The sequence below is a fragment of the Bactrocera neohumeralis genome, chromosome 3 (assembly GCF_024586455.1).
Source record: "Bactrocera neohumeralis isolate Rockhampton chromosome 3, APGP_CSIRO_Bneo_wtdbg2-racon-allhic-juicebox.fasta_v2, whole genome shotgun sequence".
NCBI classification, from domain to species: Eukaryota; Metazoa; Arthropoda; class Insecta; order Diptera; family Tephritidae; genus Bactrocera; species Bactrocera neohumeralis.
The window spans coordinates 18,886,775-18,904,593 of NC_065920.1; the positions used below are offsets into that span (position 1 = coordinate 18,886,775).

At 34.2% G+C, this 17,819-nt stretch overlaps 2 protein-coding genes across 4 annotated transcripts in view; both read right to left on the reverse strand.

The window, feature by feature from the left end:
• LOC126753585 (serine/threonine-protein kinase grp) overlaps positions 1 to 7,681 on the reverse strand; it is a 44,260-nt gene extending 36,579 nt beyond the window's left edge. Inside the window, exon 1 of the mRNA XM_050465135.1 lies at positions 7,455 to 7,681. The gene's annotated coding sequence lies outside the window, so the exon portion shown is untranslated. The remainder of the gene's footprint in view (positions 1 to 7,454) is intronic.
• Positions 1,091 to 5,267, reverse strand: LOC126753587 (uncharacterized). 3 transcript variants are annotated; one of them, XM_050465139.1, is made up of 2 exons: positions 5,039 to 5,267; positions 1,091 to 4,737 (listed from the first exon to the last, which is right to left on the reverse strand). In XM_050465139.1, the coding sequence occupies exon 2, from the start codon at positions 4,681 to 4,683 to the stop codon at positions 3,715 to 3,717; it is 969 nt and encodes a 322-aa protein (XP_050321096.1). In that variant the 5' UTR covers positions 4,684 to 4,737; positions 5,039 to 5,267; the 3' UTR covers positions 1,091 to 3,714. The 3 variants fall into 3 exon arrangements, with proteins under 3 accessions (XP_050321096.1, XP_050321097.1, XP_050321095.1); XM_050465140.1 differs by having other exon boundaries at positions 5,025 to 5,267; XM_050465138.1 differs by having other exon boundaries at positions 5,029 to 5,266.
• Positions 7,682 to 17,819: the final 10,138 nt, after the last annotated feature.

A 17,819-nucleotide genomic window follows, 5' to 3' on the forward strand; every position in this document is an offset into this window, starting at 1 on the left:
TTAAGAAAATTTATAAGAAATCTTTTAAGTGTTTTTGCTTTTAATCACTCGCAACGTTAATATTTTGTAGTGTGTCCACAATTTTTCAATTGCTTGGCGTCGTCGGGGCAAACTCAGTCAGTGCAAAGTATTTCAACATTTTTCAATATTGTTTTCAGCAATCTGCAACTTATCATCGCTCCAATAATTTTAATGAGATTTACATCGGGACTGCGCTGGCCAGGCGAGGACGTCAATAGTTTCTGCAGTGAGTCAATTTTTCACATTTTCAACTGCGTGCCTTGAATCATTGTCATCGATAAAAATCTGAGGTGATTCGAACGCGAATGGTTCCATTGAATTTTTGAGAATATTGAAGTATGAAAATCTACCATCATGGAAAACATTCCCCAGTCCATCGTGTTTAAAGGTTTTTCTGGTGTTTCTGCTGTCATATACCTGACACCTGAGTCGATGGATTCAATGCGATTCTAATTTGTTTCATCGCTCCAAATTTTACGTTATTTTACTAAGTTCAGCCACTCTCGTATATTTCTTTTGGCTACCAACAAAAGGACCAGTTTAACGGTTTCTCTGGTGTATCTGGAGTTATGCGAATGCTTCTATAGTATTTTGGAGGATGTTGAAGTATGAAAATTGGTCCATTTTACCATTTACCCTCACCAATGTTACAATATCGTCTCTGAAAGAAGTTTCCCAGACCATCACACTACTATCGCCGTGCTTTACGGTTTTTTCGTGTATGTGGTGTTATATGCCTGACACCTGGTGCAATGGACTATTTGTTTGCCACTGAATCCAATACGATTCAACTTGATTTCATCGTTCCAAAGTAGTTTTTTCCGAAATTTTACGTTATTTTCAAAATGTTCTTTTACAAAGGTCCACCGTTTCTTTTAGACAACAATGGTTTTTTAACTCATTCGTCCAAACAATTGAGCATCATTGAGACGCTTTCATACAAGTCTACTGGATACGTTAAACCCAAATTACTCATTTATTTCGGCCATAATATCTCGGAAATATGTAAATGGACCAGCCTTCCTTTTATATATACATATGGATTTAATCAATACAAACTACATAAGAATAAATTGTGTGTGTAATTCAAATATTTATTTTCTTAATACAAAATAAACTTAAAAATATTCGAAGAATGTATTAATGTACAAAATAATATGAAATTACAGCAACGATAAATTTCAAAGTCTACTAACTTAACTTAAAGTATTCTAGAAAAAAATTTATTGGTGTTATGTTTTTGAGATATTCTAAGATCAATTTGGACCTTGATTTTTGTACAAACACCAATAAATTAGAGTAATTTGACGTTTTTGAAAATAGGTACTTTTGTGAACAGAAATATTAACACTGTTAAGATTCAATTTTTGATTTTCACCTTTTTGTGGACATCTGAGCTGAGCATTTAAATATGTATAATAAAATCGTTCGTTCAGATTTTTTTTTTCGCTTTTAGTATAATACTTATAGGAAAAGTAATTTATTTTTAGACATTATAAATTAGATGTTGTACTTTTTCAATAGACATAGAAAATTTCAAACACTACTTTTATCAGATAGTTGATATAGAACGATTGAAAATGGGAACGGAACTATGTTCAATTGTGACCCTCTCACATCGTTCCAAATACTAGATTAAGTTAGACTTCTACTTATCCAGAGTAGACCCCGACATACCGAACTTTTTTTGTAGTTGCAATGAATTCCCGCATGACACAAACCACCTTTCTTTGGTCCCACACTCTTAAGGAGCTGCTCCGCACGGAGGAGAGAGTGGGGAGAGACTACTTGTCGCGCTCTATACAGGGCAATGCAGACCCAGGAAGCAGTTGTCCAACATAAGCATAATATCTGCGCAAACTGCCGTTTCTGCGACATGGAAAAAGAAACCTCAGAACACCTGATTCTTGATTGCCCAGCAATTTGCAAAAGCAGGCTAAACGCCCAAGTTCCATCTACGTGGACAGGGATCACATCACCTCAGTCGCGCCCAGCAGGGTCCTGAAATTTTTCAAGATGCTGGACCTTGGTAACCATATGTGATATAGAGGAGGGCATAATAGACCATAGGTCGCAGTACAATACCTCAATCTTTACTATCTATCTATCTATCTAACCACCTCTTTACATGCCTTTTTAAACCGTTCTCACGATATTTTGGCGTACGTAATATAAACTTGCCTAGATTTTTATCCTTCTAAGGATTGTAAGTTCGACAGTATTCTTCAAAATTATTCCAGGAATATCTTCTACAGTTACAACAACCACAAAATGCCCCATTAAACCAACTCCCTATAGATCTATCGAAACAACTTGTTTCTTGGACCTCCCGTTAGATGACTTCAATGACAATTAACTTGCGCTCTGCCTCATGCAGGGTCTAGATACTTTGCTAAAAAACAATAGCCTTCAAATAACTATGTTCAAGATGTACAGATAAAATGCATGGGTAAAATATGGTTTGTCTCAATCAGTATTAAAGATACTACATTTGACTAAAGAATATTATGTACGTATTGCAATAGTAATGTCGTTTTCCGAGGACAACTTATGTATGTATATTAGGTCCTAGGTTTGAATCGATGGATCTCACTTGGACAAATATTTGTCATTTGTGTTATACTTGTATATGTATATTACTGGCATATACATTTATATTTATCAAACTATACATATAGACAGGTCTTTTAGCGGTTCCTTATTATTAATAAAAATTATATTTTTATTATTATTATATAAAAATATATTATTCGCAATGTACGTGTGTATACGTTTGAAATATATACTCTATTTTAGAGTAATTGGTATATTTAACAGTGAAATTCGGTGTTTTCATCTATTTTCCATATAACTTTCCTCGCAAATTAATCTATTGGCTGTTATAATTTAAATTTCAAACATATTTTTATGGATGATATTCGTAAAACATATGTTGCCCATAACGTTGCCATATATCATATTAAAATTTTATAGAGATTAAGCATTGACTGTGAAACGCAAACGATTCCTCAGTCTGCAACAATGCTTAGCTAAGGTTTTATTTGGGCACAACTTAAGTATGGACTGTGAAACCGGGCATAAGAGAGTCAAAAAAAGAGTTATGCCTCTAATATGTATGGATACCGGTATACAGTTCCTGATATATTAACCGAACCTCCCAAATTACTTATTATTGGCAAATTTAAAATATCTTCAAAATTAACAGTTTTAGACATCATCATAAATCTTTTCATCATAAATCAATAAATTCCTTGATGATGGTTAAATATAATGGAACACATGCTTTTGAATGTTAACTCTTCAATCAAATATGTAGTATCTTCACTTCATATAAAGTTAAATTTTACATTTTTTTGTACCCTTTTCAAGAAGTTAGTTCTGTTATGTTTATATCACGATCTAACACTGTTTAAACCCGTTATAAGTTTCTTATAAATGACGCCTATAACTTTTGGCAGTTATAATATTATAGACGTTCACTCCAAGATATTTCTTCATGTAATTTTTACCATAAAAATTTCAAGTACTGTTAATTTATTTAAAATCTACAGTTAAAACAATGTATTTTTCACAATTGCCAATTAAAAATGAATATTTGTACAAGTAATCAATCAAATTTTGCTAGAATTTGTTTTTAATTTTTAACCACTTATAAAATTATATTTATGCTGAGTTTTGTGTTTTCTGCGGTTTTTAAATCATTTGACGTTTCTTTTCATACAATTCTTTGGGTGAACATAATAAAGGTGGCTTCTTTTGAATTCTCTTCTCTTTACTACTTGGTTTATCGGCTGAAGAACGCCAATTACATACATTATTTTGGCTTTCTCTATTAATTCCATTTCTATTTGCGTATGTTGTTTTCGTACTCCTCCATGATTGACTCTTAATAAATGTGTCATTGCTGCGCCAATTTTGTGTAGTTTTTTCTACTTCATCTCCTCTCCAATTTTGCGGTCTGTATTCCTTATCACTTCCTCGTGCAGTCTCAAAACTCTCCTCATCACCTACAATATCAATTGCACTCTCAAATCCACTATTAAGGGTATCAGAAGATCGTTCATGCGCTAATTCACTTGATGTGGCGTTGCTGCTGCTCTTCTGTGACGCGCAGGAATCATTAAGGTTAGTCGCAGCATCTTCAATTACAGGACTATTGTTGCCAGAAGATGACGACGATGGGGAAACACGCGGTTTTAATTCAAAAAATTTCTCATCAAAAAATACTGGCATATGTTTGCGACCATTTCTATTTATTTTGATCTCCTCCGTTATGGGATGTGTGGCTATGGTGCGGACTTCGTCTAATGGTTGCTCCAAACTAGGCCCGAGACCAACATGTCTCATCAAAGCGATCGCTTCGCGTTCTACATTGTCATTGTCATCCCAATCATTGATGGTCGGTTGTTCACCCAACGGTTTAGTACCAGCAATACGCTGCACTCTTGCAATAAGATTCAATTTATGATTTTGAGAGTTTGTTAAAGTGTTTTCACGTTTATTTTTCGCAAATTTCTGTTGTGCTACAAACTCCAAATGTTCTTTGGGACGTGGATAAAAAGTTTGTTGTGTTGGTTCACACAGTTGACCAAAAATAAAATTATGTCCCGGTTGTGAATCAACAATTTCCTCTTCAAAGTCAGTTGATGGCACCCAAGACATGTTTAATTGAGTTTCTTATAATATTTTCGCACCAACTTTTATTGCATACAACTTCTGCAAATTAAAATTTGTTAATAAATGTACATATTCTTTAAATAAAAGATTGTAAATCCAATGAAATAAGAAAATGTGGTAAAACATGTAACGCAAGCAAAATTTTAGCGTGTCAATTCATGTGTAAAAATATTACCACATAGCTCAGTAAGTGCAATAACCTCTTCATAGATAATTATTAATAATTATTCTTATCAAGAAGTTGCGTTTACATTTTCTATTACTTCCGAAATTGCACTTTTTAATTTCACTGCATATACGACTTAACAACATATGAACAAACATACATACATTCACTTACGGCTTCTTTATTTTGCTAAAAGGCTGCGTCCAGGTATTTTTTCGAAATTGTCGAAATCACCAACATTAAATTGTGCGCACTTAATTTAAAAACAAAATATAAGTAATTTCAAAACGCGAAAAATTACATATGAAATTTGCAACTAAATACCGATACGAAAAACAAAAAAAATTAAATCAAAATGTCTGCTATTCTTTGCACGTTTTCGTTCGCTCATTCGTTGTTTCACAACAAAAGATTTGCGTGCGTTTTGAAGCAACACTGGTGAAACACAGCAACACTGTACTTTATTTCATAAGGACGTGTAGGAAATTGACTCGTAATCTCTAAAATTACTTAAAAACATTTTTTATGTTTTAAAATTATGAATATAGTTAATTAAAATATTTGACACTTTATTAATTTAATAATGCAAAATATCATACCTATTTACTATATTATTCACATATATTTTTAGGAATTGAAATTTTAAACACTTAGAATTATCTATTTCCAAATAGGTTTTCACAACTTTATTTCATATTAATTGATACATATATTTCAAATGTTAATTTTTAATATAAGATAAATTTTTATGAAACCTTAAATATTATAATTTCACAATTTGTGCCGAGTTTAAATCGACTATCTCGTCGACTATTCAAATCCATCACCACCTACACGTTTTCACGACCGTTGTTTCTCGAGCTACTAGAAACGACAAATCAATTGACAATTCTTTCACAAACTGATTAAAAATTACGAAAGTGCGTGAAAAAGCACGGAATAAGGAAAAATGCAAATAAGGTTGATCAACCCGTTCTTGAAAATGTTAAAAAATCCACATTGGTATGTACACATATTGAAAAAACATGCCACATTGATGAGGTTTTACATTGAGAATATCAGTAACCACGAAAACGAAAGATACATTAATGAAATTGTACAAATAGAATTACTAAAAAAGTGTTCATATGTAGCACATACAGATTTGTGTATGTAAAACCAGTAAAGAGGTTCTGGCAAAAGCAATTTACAAAAAAAAGCGTATTAAAATAAGATACATTGAAGAAGAAATGAGTACAATGAGCCTCAACGTTTCCATACAAAATGTAAATGCCATTGACACTGAAACGACGACCAGCAGCCCAACGGCTCAGAACTATTACCGGAGGCATATTCAAGGCAACTTCAAGCCGATTTAATTTGTGGGAACATGTATACATGTGTACATGTGAAAGCATACACACACACAGACCCAAAGACACCAAAGCAATTGCTATTTAATTAAAGATACATTCGTCAGATACAATTCCGAATGTGTAATGAAAATGAGAACTTTTGATGTTTATTGATGTCTAGAATGCGGAATGAGAGTATTTGACCGGTGTATAAAATTATCAAAATCACTACAGAATTCTGTGAATGTTTTAGCGCATATCAGATACAAATCAAGACATATTTAAATATTGTATTCTCAAACAGTACTTTTGAATAACATATAGTTAATATTTAAAATGGTATACACTTTATATTAACTGGAGTGTTTTTGGTATAACTAAAATAATTACGTGCACCACATTTTACTTTTTACTTGAATTGAATAATTCAATATTCAAAGCGCGCGTACCTGGTTTTCTGCTGCTTTATAGGTTACTTCACCCCATCACTTCACAAACTAATCAAGGCTTAAAAACACGTTTCTTGAACTTGCTTGGTATTCTCAGAGGCAAATTTAATTGCCAGCCACAAATTTGAAAATGAAGGTGATAGTTTCCACCAACGCTGTCGCGCAATGATTCAATTTTTATACATATATGCCTGTGTGTACATTTCTTTTAACAACTGCGTACGTATACACAACCTTACAACATTGTAAAGAACCATTGAGATATGGTAAGAAGTACGACGCATAGCAAAATTGAGAAAAATCCCGATTAGTTAGTCGAGAAGACCAACAGGTAAGAGCGGGTTAATAACTCAATAGCCAGATTACTTAGGCAATAGACATTTTCTACCTACAGATTCCTCAAGAGAAGCATCAACACTGGAACCTCATCAAACAAAAGATGTTCAATAATCTACGCACTCGCTCGCTCTTTAGTACAAATGGCTTTGTTCATATGCATGTTATAATCGTCCCGTTGCACTCGCACATTAGTCAATCAATGCAATTGCGCCAAAAAGGAAAAAGTTAATATCCAACCGGAGACGTCAACTGAGATGGTGGAGAAGCCATCGGAATCCGCAATTGTTCAATAAAATACTTTCTTTTAGTGAAATATTGAGCTATCATTTTCAATTCAAATCACACAACACGATTTTAAAGCGTCTACTGCAGACATTTCTTAGTATGGATTTATTAAGGATAAAACGCATTGTTAGATAATTGTCGGCGAATTTTACGCAAAAAAAAAAGTGATAGGTAAGTACTCACCTTTTCGTTTGGGGTTTTCTAATTGTCCCTTCACCGGTTGATGATCTCACACACTTTCTACTCACTTCGCAGTCTTTCTGCTTGCTGAAAACACTTCGTGTTTGACAACTTTTGTTCATAAAGAAATACTAAATTTACTTCAGACAGGTTTTTTATGTTAGCCTCTATTTAAAAAAAATCACAATTTTGACAACACAGCAAACTATCGCTTGTGGAAGCAGCAAGAAAACTGAGGGAGAAATTTTTCGCACGAGTTTTGTTCAGTGTGTGAGATACACATTTTGTGATGCTGTCGTGAAAGTGTAGTAGACGATTGCAAAATAGTAGTTAAAGGTAGCCGTCAACAAGTGCTTAGTACTGACAGCAGCTGTAGGAATATGCCACAGCTGATCAATGACATAGGGCACACATAGTAAAAGTATGATTTTAAACACAAAAAATAGCATTGGAACATACGCCGCATAAAATGCTGCATAAAACTCATTAACATTATAACCAAATCTTGAATAATTGGAGATATATAATGCGTCAATCAATTAAATTCAATATCATTTTTATTAATTTTTATATTTCCATTGCTCGCATTTTCAAATAAATGCGTACGTTATTGTATCCATAAGATTCTTAGAAGCATATAATGACTCATATGCGCGACAAATTTTTTTTTCTTATTATAAGTAGTGGCCAAAACCAGTTTTCCAACTTTTCCACAATAAGAAACAACAAAAACGCAGTTAGGGCGAGTAAAAAGTACTAAGCTGACGTGACAAGTAAACACTGGCACTCTCTATATCCAAAAACCGGCTGGCATGTCCGTTGAATTCGAAATGTATTTGTGCAAAGGAGATAGCACTACTTACTCGTTGCTACCAATTGCTCTTTCACTTTTGACAATGCAATGAGTAGTTGCCATCCTATTGGAATGAGTTATTAATTTTTGTACTCAAGAAACACAATGGGATGAAACGAAGTATAATAATAAAAGAATATGCAAAAATCTTCAGTTATGATAATTAATTAAAGTAAATTTATCAAATTAAATAAAAATAACATAATTAATAGAAGTATAGATTTTTAATTACATTTTAAAGGTTAAAAAAGAGAAATTTTTAAAATTACATGAAAAAACGATTTTCTCAAATAAAAAAGTTATCCATACAAGAACTTGATTTTGAAGGCCAGCTTGATTGGCAGCGATATGCTATAGGGATCAGATCAAGAAATTTTTTCGGATAACGCAACGTGGGCAATAATTTTTAACAAATTTCGATAAATAAATAAATAATATACATACATACGTTTTTATAAAACACTTCAAGTTTAAATAATTTTTCTTTTTAATTCTAAAATGATATATGGCTTCACTTCTTATTTGATTGAAGACGGTCTGCTTAAGAAGAAAACACTTGGTACGGTTCTCTAATTACAAATAAGTAACATACTTTTAGGAGCATATTTGCTGCTCAATCAAACGGAAGTAGTTTAGCTGTACTTATATATAATTCACATAATGTGCCATACCATAAAATCTAACCAGAAGGGTATACATATATGACACACATTATCAAAATTTAACTCACACCTTTAAATACTGTCCGAGAGGGTGGTGGACAGTAGTGCATTGAACTTCCGCAAGCCAAAGGTGCAGCTGATGTACATACATATGTATATGCTCCATACAAATATATGTATGTATATATAAATATGTATGTATATTTCTCTCTAAATGGCGAGTTCATTGAGATATAACAGCATTGCTGCCGCTGTGAAAAATCAAAAGAGTACCGAACCCCCAACTAACGACAGATGCCGAATCGTCTAAGAGGGGCTTGCAACAACACAAATAAGTGTAATCATTCAGAAAATAGCACATGCAAGCCAGTGTACACATACACATATGAAGGCTGCTGAGCGTGTTTGTGCATTTGAAGGAAATGCAATAGAAATTATTTCCACTGCGCAGTGGAATAAAAATTCGGTCAACTTGCATGTGCGCTCGAGCCGATTACTCGAAACGATGGAGGCCAAATCAAACTGGTAGACTAGGCCAACACGGACATATAACGAGTAGGATAAATTCAGTTGCAGTTGCATCGCGCTGGAGGACAGTTCAAAAACTCGGAATAAAAAGGAACTTAAAATTGTTTTGGAAATTTAAAATTTTGTTGGTAGGAAAGTGATAACTGTGTGGTAGATACATAGGTAAAAATATTAGGAAATATGTATGTACATGTGTGCTTATATATTATTTATTTGGCAAGCTAATTATGCTTGCCGAATAAAATAATGAAGCAAGTGTAAACACAGTGTCAGTGTTGTAAAAGTGCATCGCGTTACTTTTTGACATTTGTAATAATACAAAGTGTGAGATTTGAACAGTTATGTGCAACGGCAAATAAATACTGCTGATTGGAAATCATTTGATTTTTTGCAATTTCAGCAAAGTAATTGTGCATAAAGACATGAGATATTAAAGTGAAAAAAAATGGTGAATTTGGAGTTTGGCTGGATGACATAGTGCTGTGAAGCTTCGTACATTTCTGAGCATAAAAGTACAAAACAAAAGCACAAATCTTTGTAAGGAGCATTGCAAATACATATATACATACATATGTATGTACATATTTACCATATACGAGTATGTTGCAGTTGTTGGCCGCATTCGGTTGAGAATACACTTACACTCGTTGTATGGCGTGCATTTTAACGTGCTCAACATAGCGCATGGAAAATATAGAGTTGGTTTAATTTGGCACACATTCCCATTTGCAAGGGTACGCGATAATAGGTCAAATACCGCGCGTTCGCGCCCACTCTAGTTTATTGGCTTTCTTTGGCGCAGCAGCAAACAAGTTGGCCGCAAAGTTAACAGCGCTTGAAATTGAAGATTATTTTAATAGTATTATGTGACGCGTGAGTGTTGTGGGCGCAATCGAAAATTCGGTGGTAGTAGTCAACTGTGTCGCAGTGTTTCCGGTCGCGGAAGCTATTAAGTGAGCTCGTACTTATACATGCATTTGTAAAAAGTGAAGTATATACATACATTTTATATACGTAATTCTGTAATGTACAAGCGTTCATATTTGCGTGCTGTGAATTTGTGACATTGTAATTTGTAAATTGTGAATTTTGGGGAGCGGCAATGTTAACATAAGCCAATAAATAAAATTAGAAAGCAATGTGAGAAAAAAATGACGAAAATTGAAACGCGAAAGTTGGCGTATAAAATTACCTTATGTAGTACGTGTGTAGGTATTCTATTTTCAAAGGAAAACAAAAGTCAAGTGGCAAACCATATTTATGTATAAAATTATGTATGTGCTTTCTAAGTAATCCAGTTTTGCTATAAGGCATTTTATAGCCCTAGGAGCGTTTACATGCTATGTTACATACATATATTATACATTGTGACAAAAAAGCGCACGGAAATTATAATTAAATTCCCCGGGTAAATGAATGAAATGTATTTTGCTAAGTTGACAGAACTGTCCTTAATTAATACACCAAATATAAGCGCGATCTGTTCACCAGTTTTTTGTTGTTGCTTAACTCGGCAGAGAGTAGTGCGTTGCGATTTTTACAATGAATAAAAATACCGAAAAAAGAATTTGTCTCAAATTTTGTATTTCTAACCAAATTTCGTGTGCGGAATCTTTGCAAATGTTGGAAAAATCTGACGGTGATTCAGTTTTATCAAAAACCTAAGTGTGGTACAAAGTCTTTAAAGACGGTCGAGAGATCGTTAAAGACATGCATCGTTCTGGACGATCTTCGCCCTCTTCAACTGGTGAAGGATATGAAAATCGTCAGGCAAGTGTTAGAAAGATGACAAAAAAGCTCGACATCTCCCGCGAGTCCATTCTAATGATTTTGGGGGATATTTTGGGTATGTGACGTTCCTGCTCGACTCGTCCCAATAAAGCTGAATATTTTTCAAAAAGCGTACGATGGTGACCGAATTTAGAGCTAAAAACGCAATGAATACCATCGATCAACCACCGTATTCACTAGATTTGGCTTCGTGTGATTTCTAGTTCCCCAAACTGGAATTGCCGCTCAGTGGAACACGTTTTCAGTATATCGAAGAGATAAAATAAAATTGACTAAGGCCATCACAAAGTTGCGTGTGTTTCGAGGACTAAAAAAATCGTTGGCATAAGTGTATTACATTTTCGTTGAATGAAAGAATTGATGAATAATTAAATATTTTGCGCTTTATTTACAATTTCCGGGTACTTTTTCATCACAATGTATTTACATGACTTGGAATACCATTTTTAAATATCATAATAAATATTAAGGCGTATATTTATGTAACATAGCACAAACAAATGCTTATTAGTGCCCACATGTACAATTAGAATTTTCATTCATTGCTTTGTTTATATGCACATATACATTTATAAATGTGCATTTAAGTGTTTATCTTTAAACCAACGTATATTCAAATGTATATACATAAATATATGCCTAATTAAATTACATTTCGCATTTCAATTTGTATTTAGTGTTTACCAAAAATTCGATAAGCTCCCACACGCGCGTTACTCATACGCCTCGTACGACTGTAAAATTTTGAGTGGAAGCATTGCAAACGTAAATAATACGTTATTAAGAAGACGCAATAAAATAGTGAATTTTTTCAAAATAAAAAATTAGTGAAAACCTTATAAAAATTAAAACTAAAAGTAAAAGCGAAAATTAAAAAAAAAAAAAATAAATATATCTGCTAAAAGCTAAGCTTCTATGCAGTAATTTTCTTGTAGTTCTACGATTTATTTGCATTTATATTAGCGCCTTACCAACTGCCGTGGAGGTCCTCCGACAGCAATCACGCTCAATAGCTGAACTTAAAAGAAAATCACAGCTCAAGGTAAATAATTTTGCAAAATTATTTATAATAATTAATACAAAAAAATGTTTTATATTATATACAAATACAATAATATAGCATATTGTGATTATGTAAGTTATTCAGGTAGATTTTTAGAAATCATGTCTATAAATTTTTTCTTAATGTTTCTGTTGGAAACAACGAACATTTTCTTCTTTTATCGGAGCACAGCAGAATTTATAATTTACTGTTTTTTATGGCTTTATATGTTATGATCGCGTTCAGTAATTTCGCCAAATAATGACTGATTATTATGAGTGTCAAAAATGCACTTCATAAATTCAATGCTCCTAAGATACTGCGCTGACTTATTTAAGTTCCGTTGTACAAAATAATTTTACAAAAATAAATGAATATATTATATGTTAACTTGTGAAGTAATAGAAAATAATAAATTCAGCTATTTCGAAAAATTGGTGAAAGACCATATCGCGAAATTTACTTAACCATTATGTATTATGTAATGTTTCTCAGTTTTTTATACCCCGAACAGAGTATATTAAATTTTCCACGATTTTTAGCTATGTCTGTCTGTCTGTCCATCTGTATATACACGAACGAGTCCCTCAATTGTGTCTAAAATTTTTACCCCAGGAAGCTATCCATTTGTCGACACCGCCGATAACGGGTCACTATAGCCTATAGCTGCCTTACAAACATAATGTTCAAAAACATGGCTTAGTATGGAAAAAAATTTCTTTGACAAGATATCTTTACGAAATTTGAAAAATAATCCGTCAAAAAGCATAATTATGTTATCTTCCAAAAAGCTTTTAAGAAACATTTCGCATTCGAAGACCTTAAAGAAATGCAAAATTGTCAAATTTTTGTTAAATAATACTTGTTTCTAAAATTTGGAATAAATTTCAACCAAATGTTTTCTTTTCTGTGTTTTTCGTGCAAATTTGCATCCATCAAAATATATTAATTTCACTTTGCATATTTTTCATGGAATTTCATTAACCTATTTGCATTTCATGTGGGTGTGTACGCGTAAACGTCAAATTTCGTGAACGTTAAAACGGATGTGAAATGCACTCTCAATTACGTTTCTTAAAAATTAAATTTCCTTGGCTCTTTGCTTTAGCATTTTACGTGCAAAGCCGTGAAATGTTAACCTACTTTTTGGAAGTGGTTTTTACGCTTTCTTTGGTTCTTTGGTTTTTGCTAAAGCAGCACACAGCCATGCCTACACACATACGACGTACACACACAGACTTGCAACTGAAATGTGCGCTGTAGAAGTAGTAGATTTGTTATAAGTTTTGTTAAAGCGCCTACCCGACACATACATACACAAGCAGACATAATTTGTTGTCCAAAGGCTCGCCAGGCAACACCAACACCAGCACATGCTACATTCTTATTTCGTAGCACTAAAACTACAAACAAGCATTTCACAGACACACCAACACAGTCGCCCTTCCGTTAACTTGTTTCCATGTTTACGAGTTTTGCATATGTATGTGTAATGTAACTGTATGCATACATAAGCGAATTGCATTGAATGGAAGTGCAGTGCCCTCAGTACAATCGCAAGGACATCGACTGCCAAAGTGCATTTATATACTGCTGAATACACAAACACATATGTATATACGCACACACATACACGTATGCACACAAATTAAGTGCTGCTAGCATTGCCGGCCCCATTCACATCAACCGTTACGCACCCACACACACACACCCATCAGCGTTGCCTCACCCACTCAGTTTCGCGCAATCACTCAACCAGCTTTTGCCATTTGCTTTAAGCCTTTGCGCTTTTGACTTTCATTGCAACAATTGTTACGTTTTATACCCAGGCGTAACTTGTTGCAACTAGAACAATTTAATTTTGTCTTGCCCCTGATCGTTTGTAAGTGCCGAAAATAGATGAGACATCGTAGGTTGAAGCATATCTGTCCGACTGCCTATGCTGAATTGAGTAAGATCAATGCATATTGATGAAATTTAGTACTTGGCAAATGGAGTATTCCAAAGAGAATATGGCACATAACTGTAGTAACAAAAAACAAAAAACTCTCTATCCTCGATTCATGGTGTTTCATTTAATCGTTCTCAAGTTACCATCTGATCAAATTTGACTCAGACTGACCTTTTTAAACTCAAGTTAACCATCTGATCAAATTTGACTCAGACTGACCTTTTTAAACTCAAATCACCATCCGATCAAATTTGACTCAGACTGACCTTTTTAAACTCAAGTTAACCATCTGATCAAATTTGACTCAGACTGACCTTTTTAAACTCAAGTTACCATCTGATCAAATATGACACAGACTGACCTTTTTAAACTCAAGTTACCATCTGATCAAATTTGACTCAGACTGGCCTTTTTAAACTCAAATCACCAACCGATCAAATTTGACTCAGACTGGCCTTTTTAAACTGCGCGCGAAAATCGAAACGATAAAATAAATTTGTATTTTTTTGGTACAACCTTTTTTATATTCGTGTGAAGTTTAATCTCTATATGTCATTTAGTGTGTTTGGCAGCTGTTTGTTTACGACGCGAAAGGTTTGTCTGGCGGTTTTACCATGAAAAAACTACACATAGAGGTTGTTTTGAACTTTGTGTTTCCAATGAAATCGCGAATACGGAATCATTGAAAATGTTTGCAGCAATTTGTGAAGTATATTTTATCAGTAGTATTTGAGTGGCACAAAGCATGCATTGGAAGTCGTGAAGTCGCCTCATGCAAGCCCATCCAACTCTATTAACGGTGATAACATCGAAAAATATAAAGAAAATCGTCGCGTTGGTATTAAAGATCTTTTGGATCAACTCAACTCATTTTGGTTAATGTTTTCGTTAATGTTTTCGTTAATGTTTGGGATATGAAGGCTGTCAATACTAGACTAGTACCAAAATGCATGAATCTGTTTCAAGAACGTCGCCAAGTAGAGGCTAGAGAACTGTGTCAAGATTCATCTAAGATATTACTATTGGTGACGAGATCTGGGCTTACGAATAGATATGATATCGGAACTGTCCAATAGTCTAGCGAATGGTGGCACTCAGAAAAGGAACTGAAACCAAAAAATACGATAAAGACACTGAAGGTCCATCGCCAGACTTGGTTACCAGCGACTTTTTTTTGCCAGACACAAGATATGGCTCATGTAAAAAAGATAAAGGTCAACGTAGAAACTAACGCCTTTGAAGATTTCCAAACTTTACAATAACACTTCACAGCCCATCTAGTATTACGCATCTTCATTTTATTAAATGATTAAAAGGTCCATAGAAGTTTTAACTCTTTACTGCACGAATAAAAAGTTCTTATGCAAAGCGTTTCCTTGTTAGAACTTGGTTATGTAACATTTAAGACGACTCTTATTAGAATATAACCTTCATTCAGTATTCGACATATACGTTTAACTCATTAACTCACCACTTTCTCGGAAACTGACTGATTAACAATGTAGACTTTCTCTCAACCTTAAAGGATATGTCATACCTCCTCCTCCTTTGACAAAACGATGCTATAGCAATATTTATACGCAGTTATGATCCAGCGCTAATTTTTAAGTGTTCCGAGGACCTTTTTTATATCAATGAACACATTTCTACCAGCTTGGCTACAAATAAACTTATTCCATGGAGATACACTATATACTTAGCCCTTACACTAAATAAATTTTATAGTAGCTCAAGAAGAACATGGGTAGTAATTGCTCGGTTACGGCAACACTTAGCGCTTCCTTACTTTCCTTTTTCGTTGTTGTTGCATGGTGTGCAGTACAAAATAGTAACTTATGTCCATGTGGTTGTCTTTACATTGCAATAAAATAGTTTATTTGTATTTGTAATGTAGTTTTTGATTTATTTGTAAGTGAAAGTTCAAAAAATCAAAGGAATATACGCCAACGAAGGACAATTACCGTTTACGAGCTATTTGTTATGGTATATACAAATACTTATATTATTATTATATTTTTATAGTTAGTATACTTGCTTTGGTCTCGCTGATATTATTCTTATACAAATAGAGTATTTATAAGGCAGCAAGATTTTGCTTAAGTTGATTTAGAGTCCTGATGACCCAGTGCACTTTTCTTACGGTAAAAAATATGTCGTCCACAAGAAATACGTATATAAATTTGTCAAAAACTCTAGGTAAAGTGTTAAATTATATTTTTGTTCGTAAATCAGATTCGACACAATTTCGGCGGCTAACCTTAAACAATAGATCTCGACATACGATGTCAAACAATATACCAGATAGTGCAGAGATACGGGGGTATTTTGTGAAAAATTCGATTTTCGACCATACTTTTGACACTTTCATTGGTAGCGTTGGCAACAGAAATGCTGAAAAGTTTTCGTTTGTAGAAACACATATTTTTATTTTATACTCTAACATAGTGCCTGACACCATACACCACTTATAGCGATTTTCCTAGTTTGCGATGAAATTTTTATGATAAGATTTGTCTTTCGTTCCCAAAAAGCTTCAGTTTCGGCGATTATATCTTTATTATTGTATGAGGGCAAGATACAATCCTATTCGCCAGGTTCGGAAAATATATTGGATGGGAAATCATTTAGTGGCTTAATGCATAATATCTTCTTCTTTATTGGCATAGACACCGCTTGCGCGGTTATAGCCGAGTTTACAACAGCGCGACAGTCGTTCTTCCTTTTCGCTCCATTCCAAGTGTAGCCAGGTCCTTATCTACCTGGTCTTTCCAACGGAGTGGAAAGACTCCTTATCTACTTCCCCCGGCGCGTACTACGTCGAACACTCTCAGAGCTGGAGTGTTTCATCCATTCGGATGACATGACCTAGCAACCGCTGTCTCTTAATTCGGTGAACTATGTCAATGTCGTCGTATATCTCGTACAGCTCATCGTTCCATCGACTTCGTAATACGTAAAGGACCATAAATCTTCTTAATTTCCTTCGCTTCCTTATCCAATGTCGCGAAAGCAGAACTGGACGCATCGGTTGTTGAGGCCAATAATATCAATATCATCGGCGTACGCCAGCAGCTGTACACTCTTATAGAATATTGTACCTTCTCTATTCAGATCTGCAGCTCAAATTACTTTCTCCAGGAGTAGATGAAGAAGTCGTATGGTAGAGAGTCGCATTGTCGGACGCCTCGCTCAACGTCAATTTGCACAGCCGTATTAGTTTAGCAAGTTTTACAGGCATTTTTTTGTGCTCTCAAAAGCTGATTTGAAATCAACGAAGAGGTGGGGTGTGAGGATCCTCTTTTTACGGGTCTTTTCCAATATTTGGCGCAAGGTGAATGTTTGGTCAGTTGTTGATTTTCCAGGCCTAAAGCCACACTGATAAGGTCCAATCAGTTTGTTGACAGTGGGCTTTAATCTTTTACAGAATACGCTCGATAGAACCTTATATGCGATGTTGAGCAGACTTATCCTACGATAGTTGGCGCAGATTGTGGGGTCTCCCTTTTTGTGGATTGGGGAGAGCACACTTAAATTCCAATCG

Coding starts and splice junctions, on each gene's coding strand:
- LOC126753587 (XM_050465139.1), bottom strand. CDS start 4,683: ATGTCTTGGGTGCCATCAACTGACTTTGAAGAGGAAATTGTTGATTCA.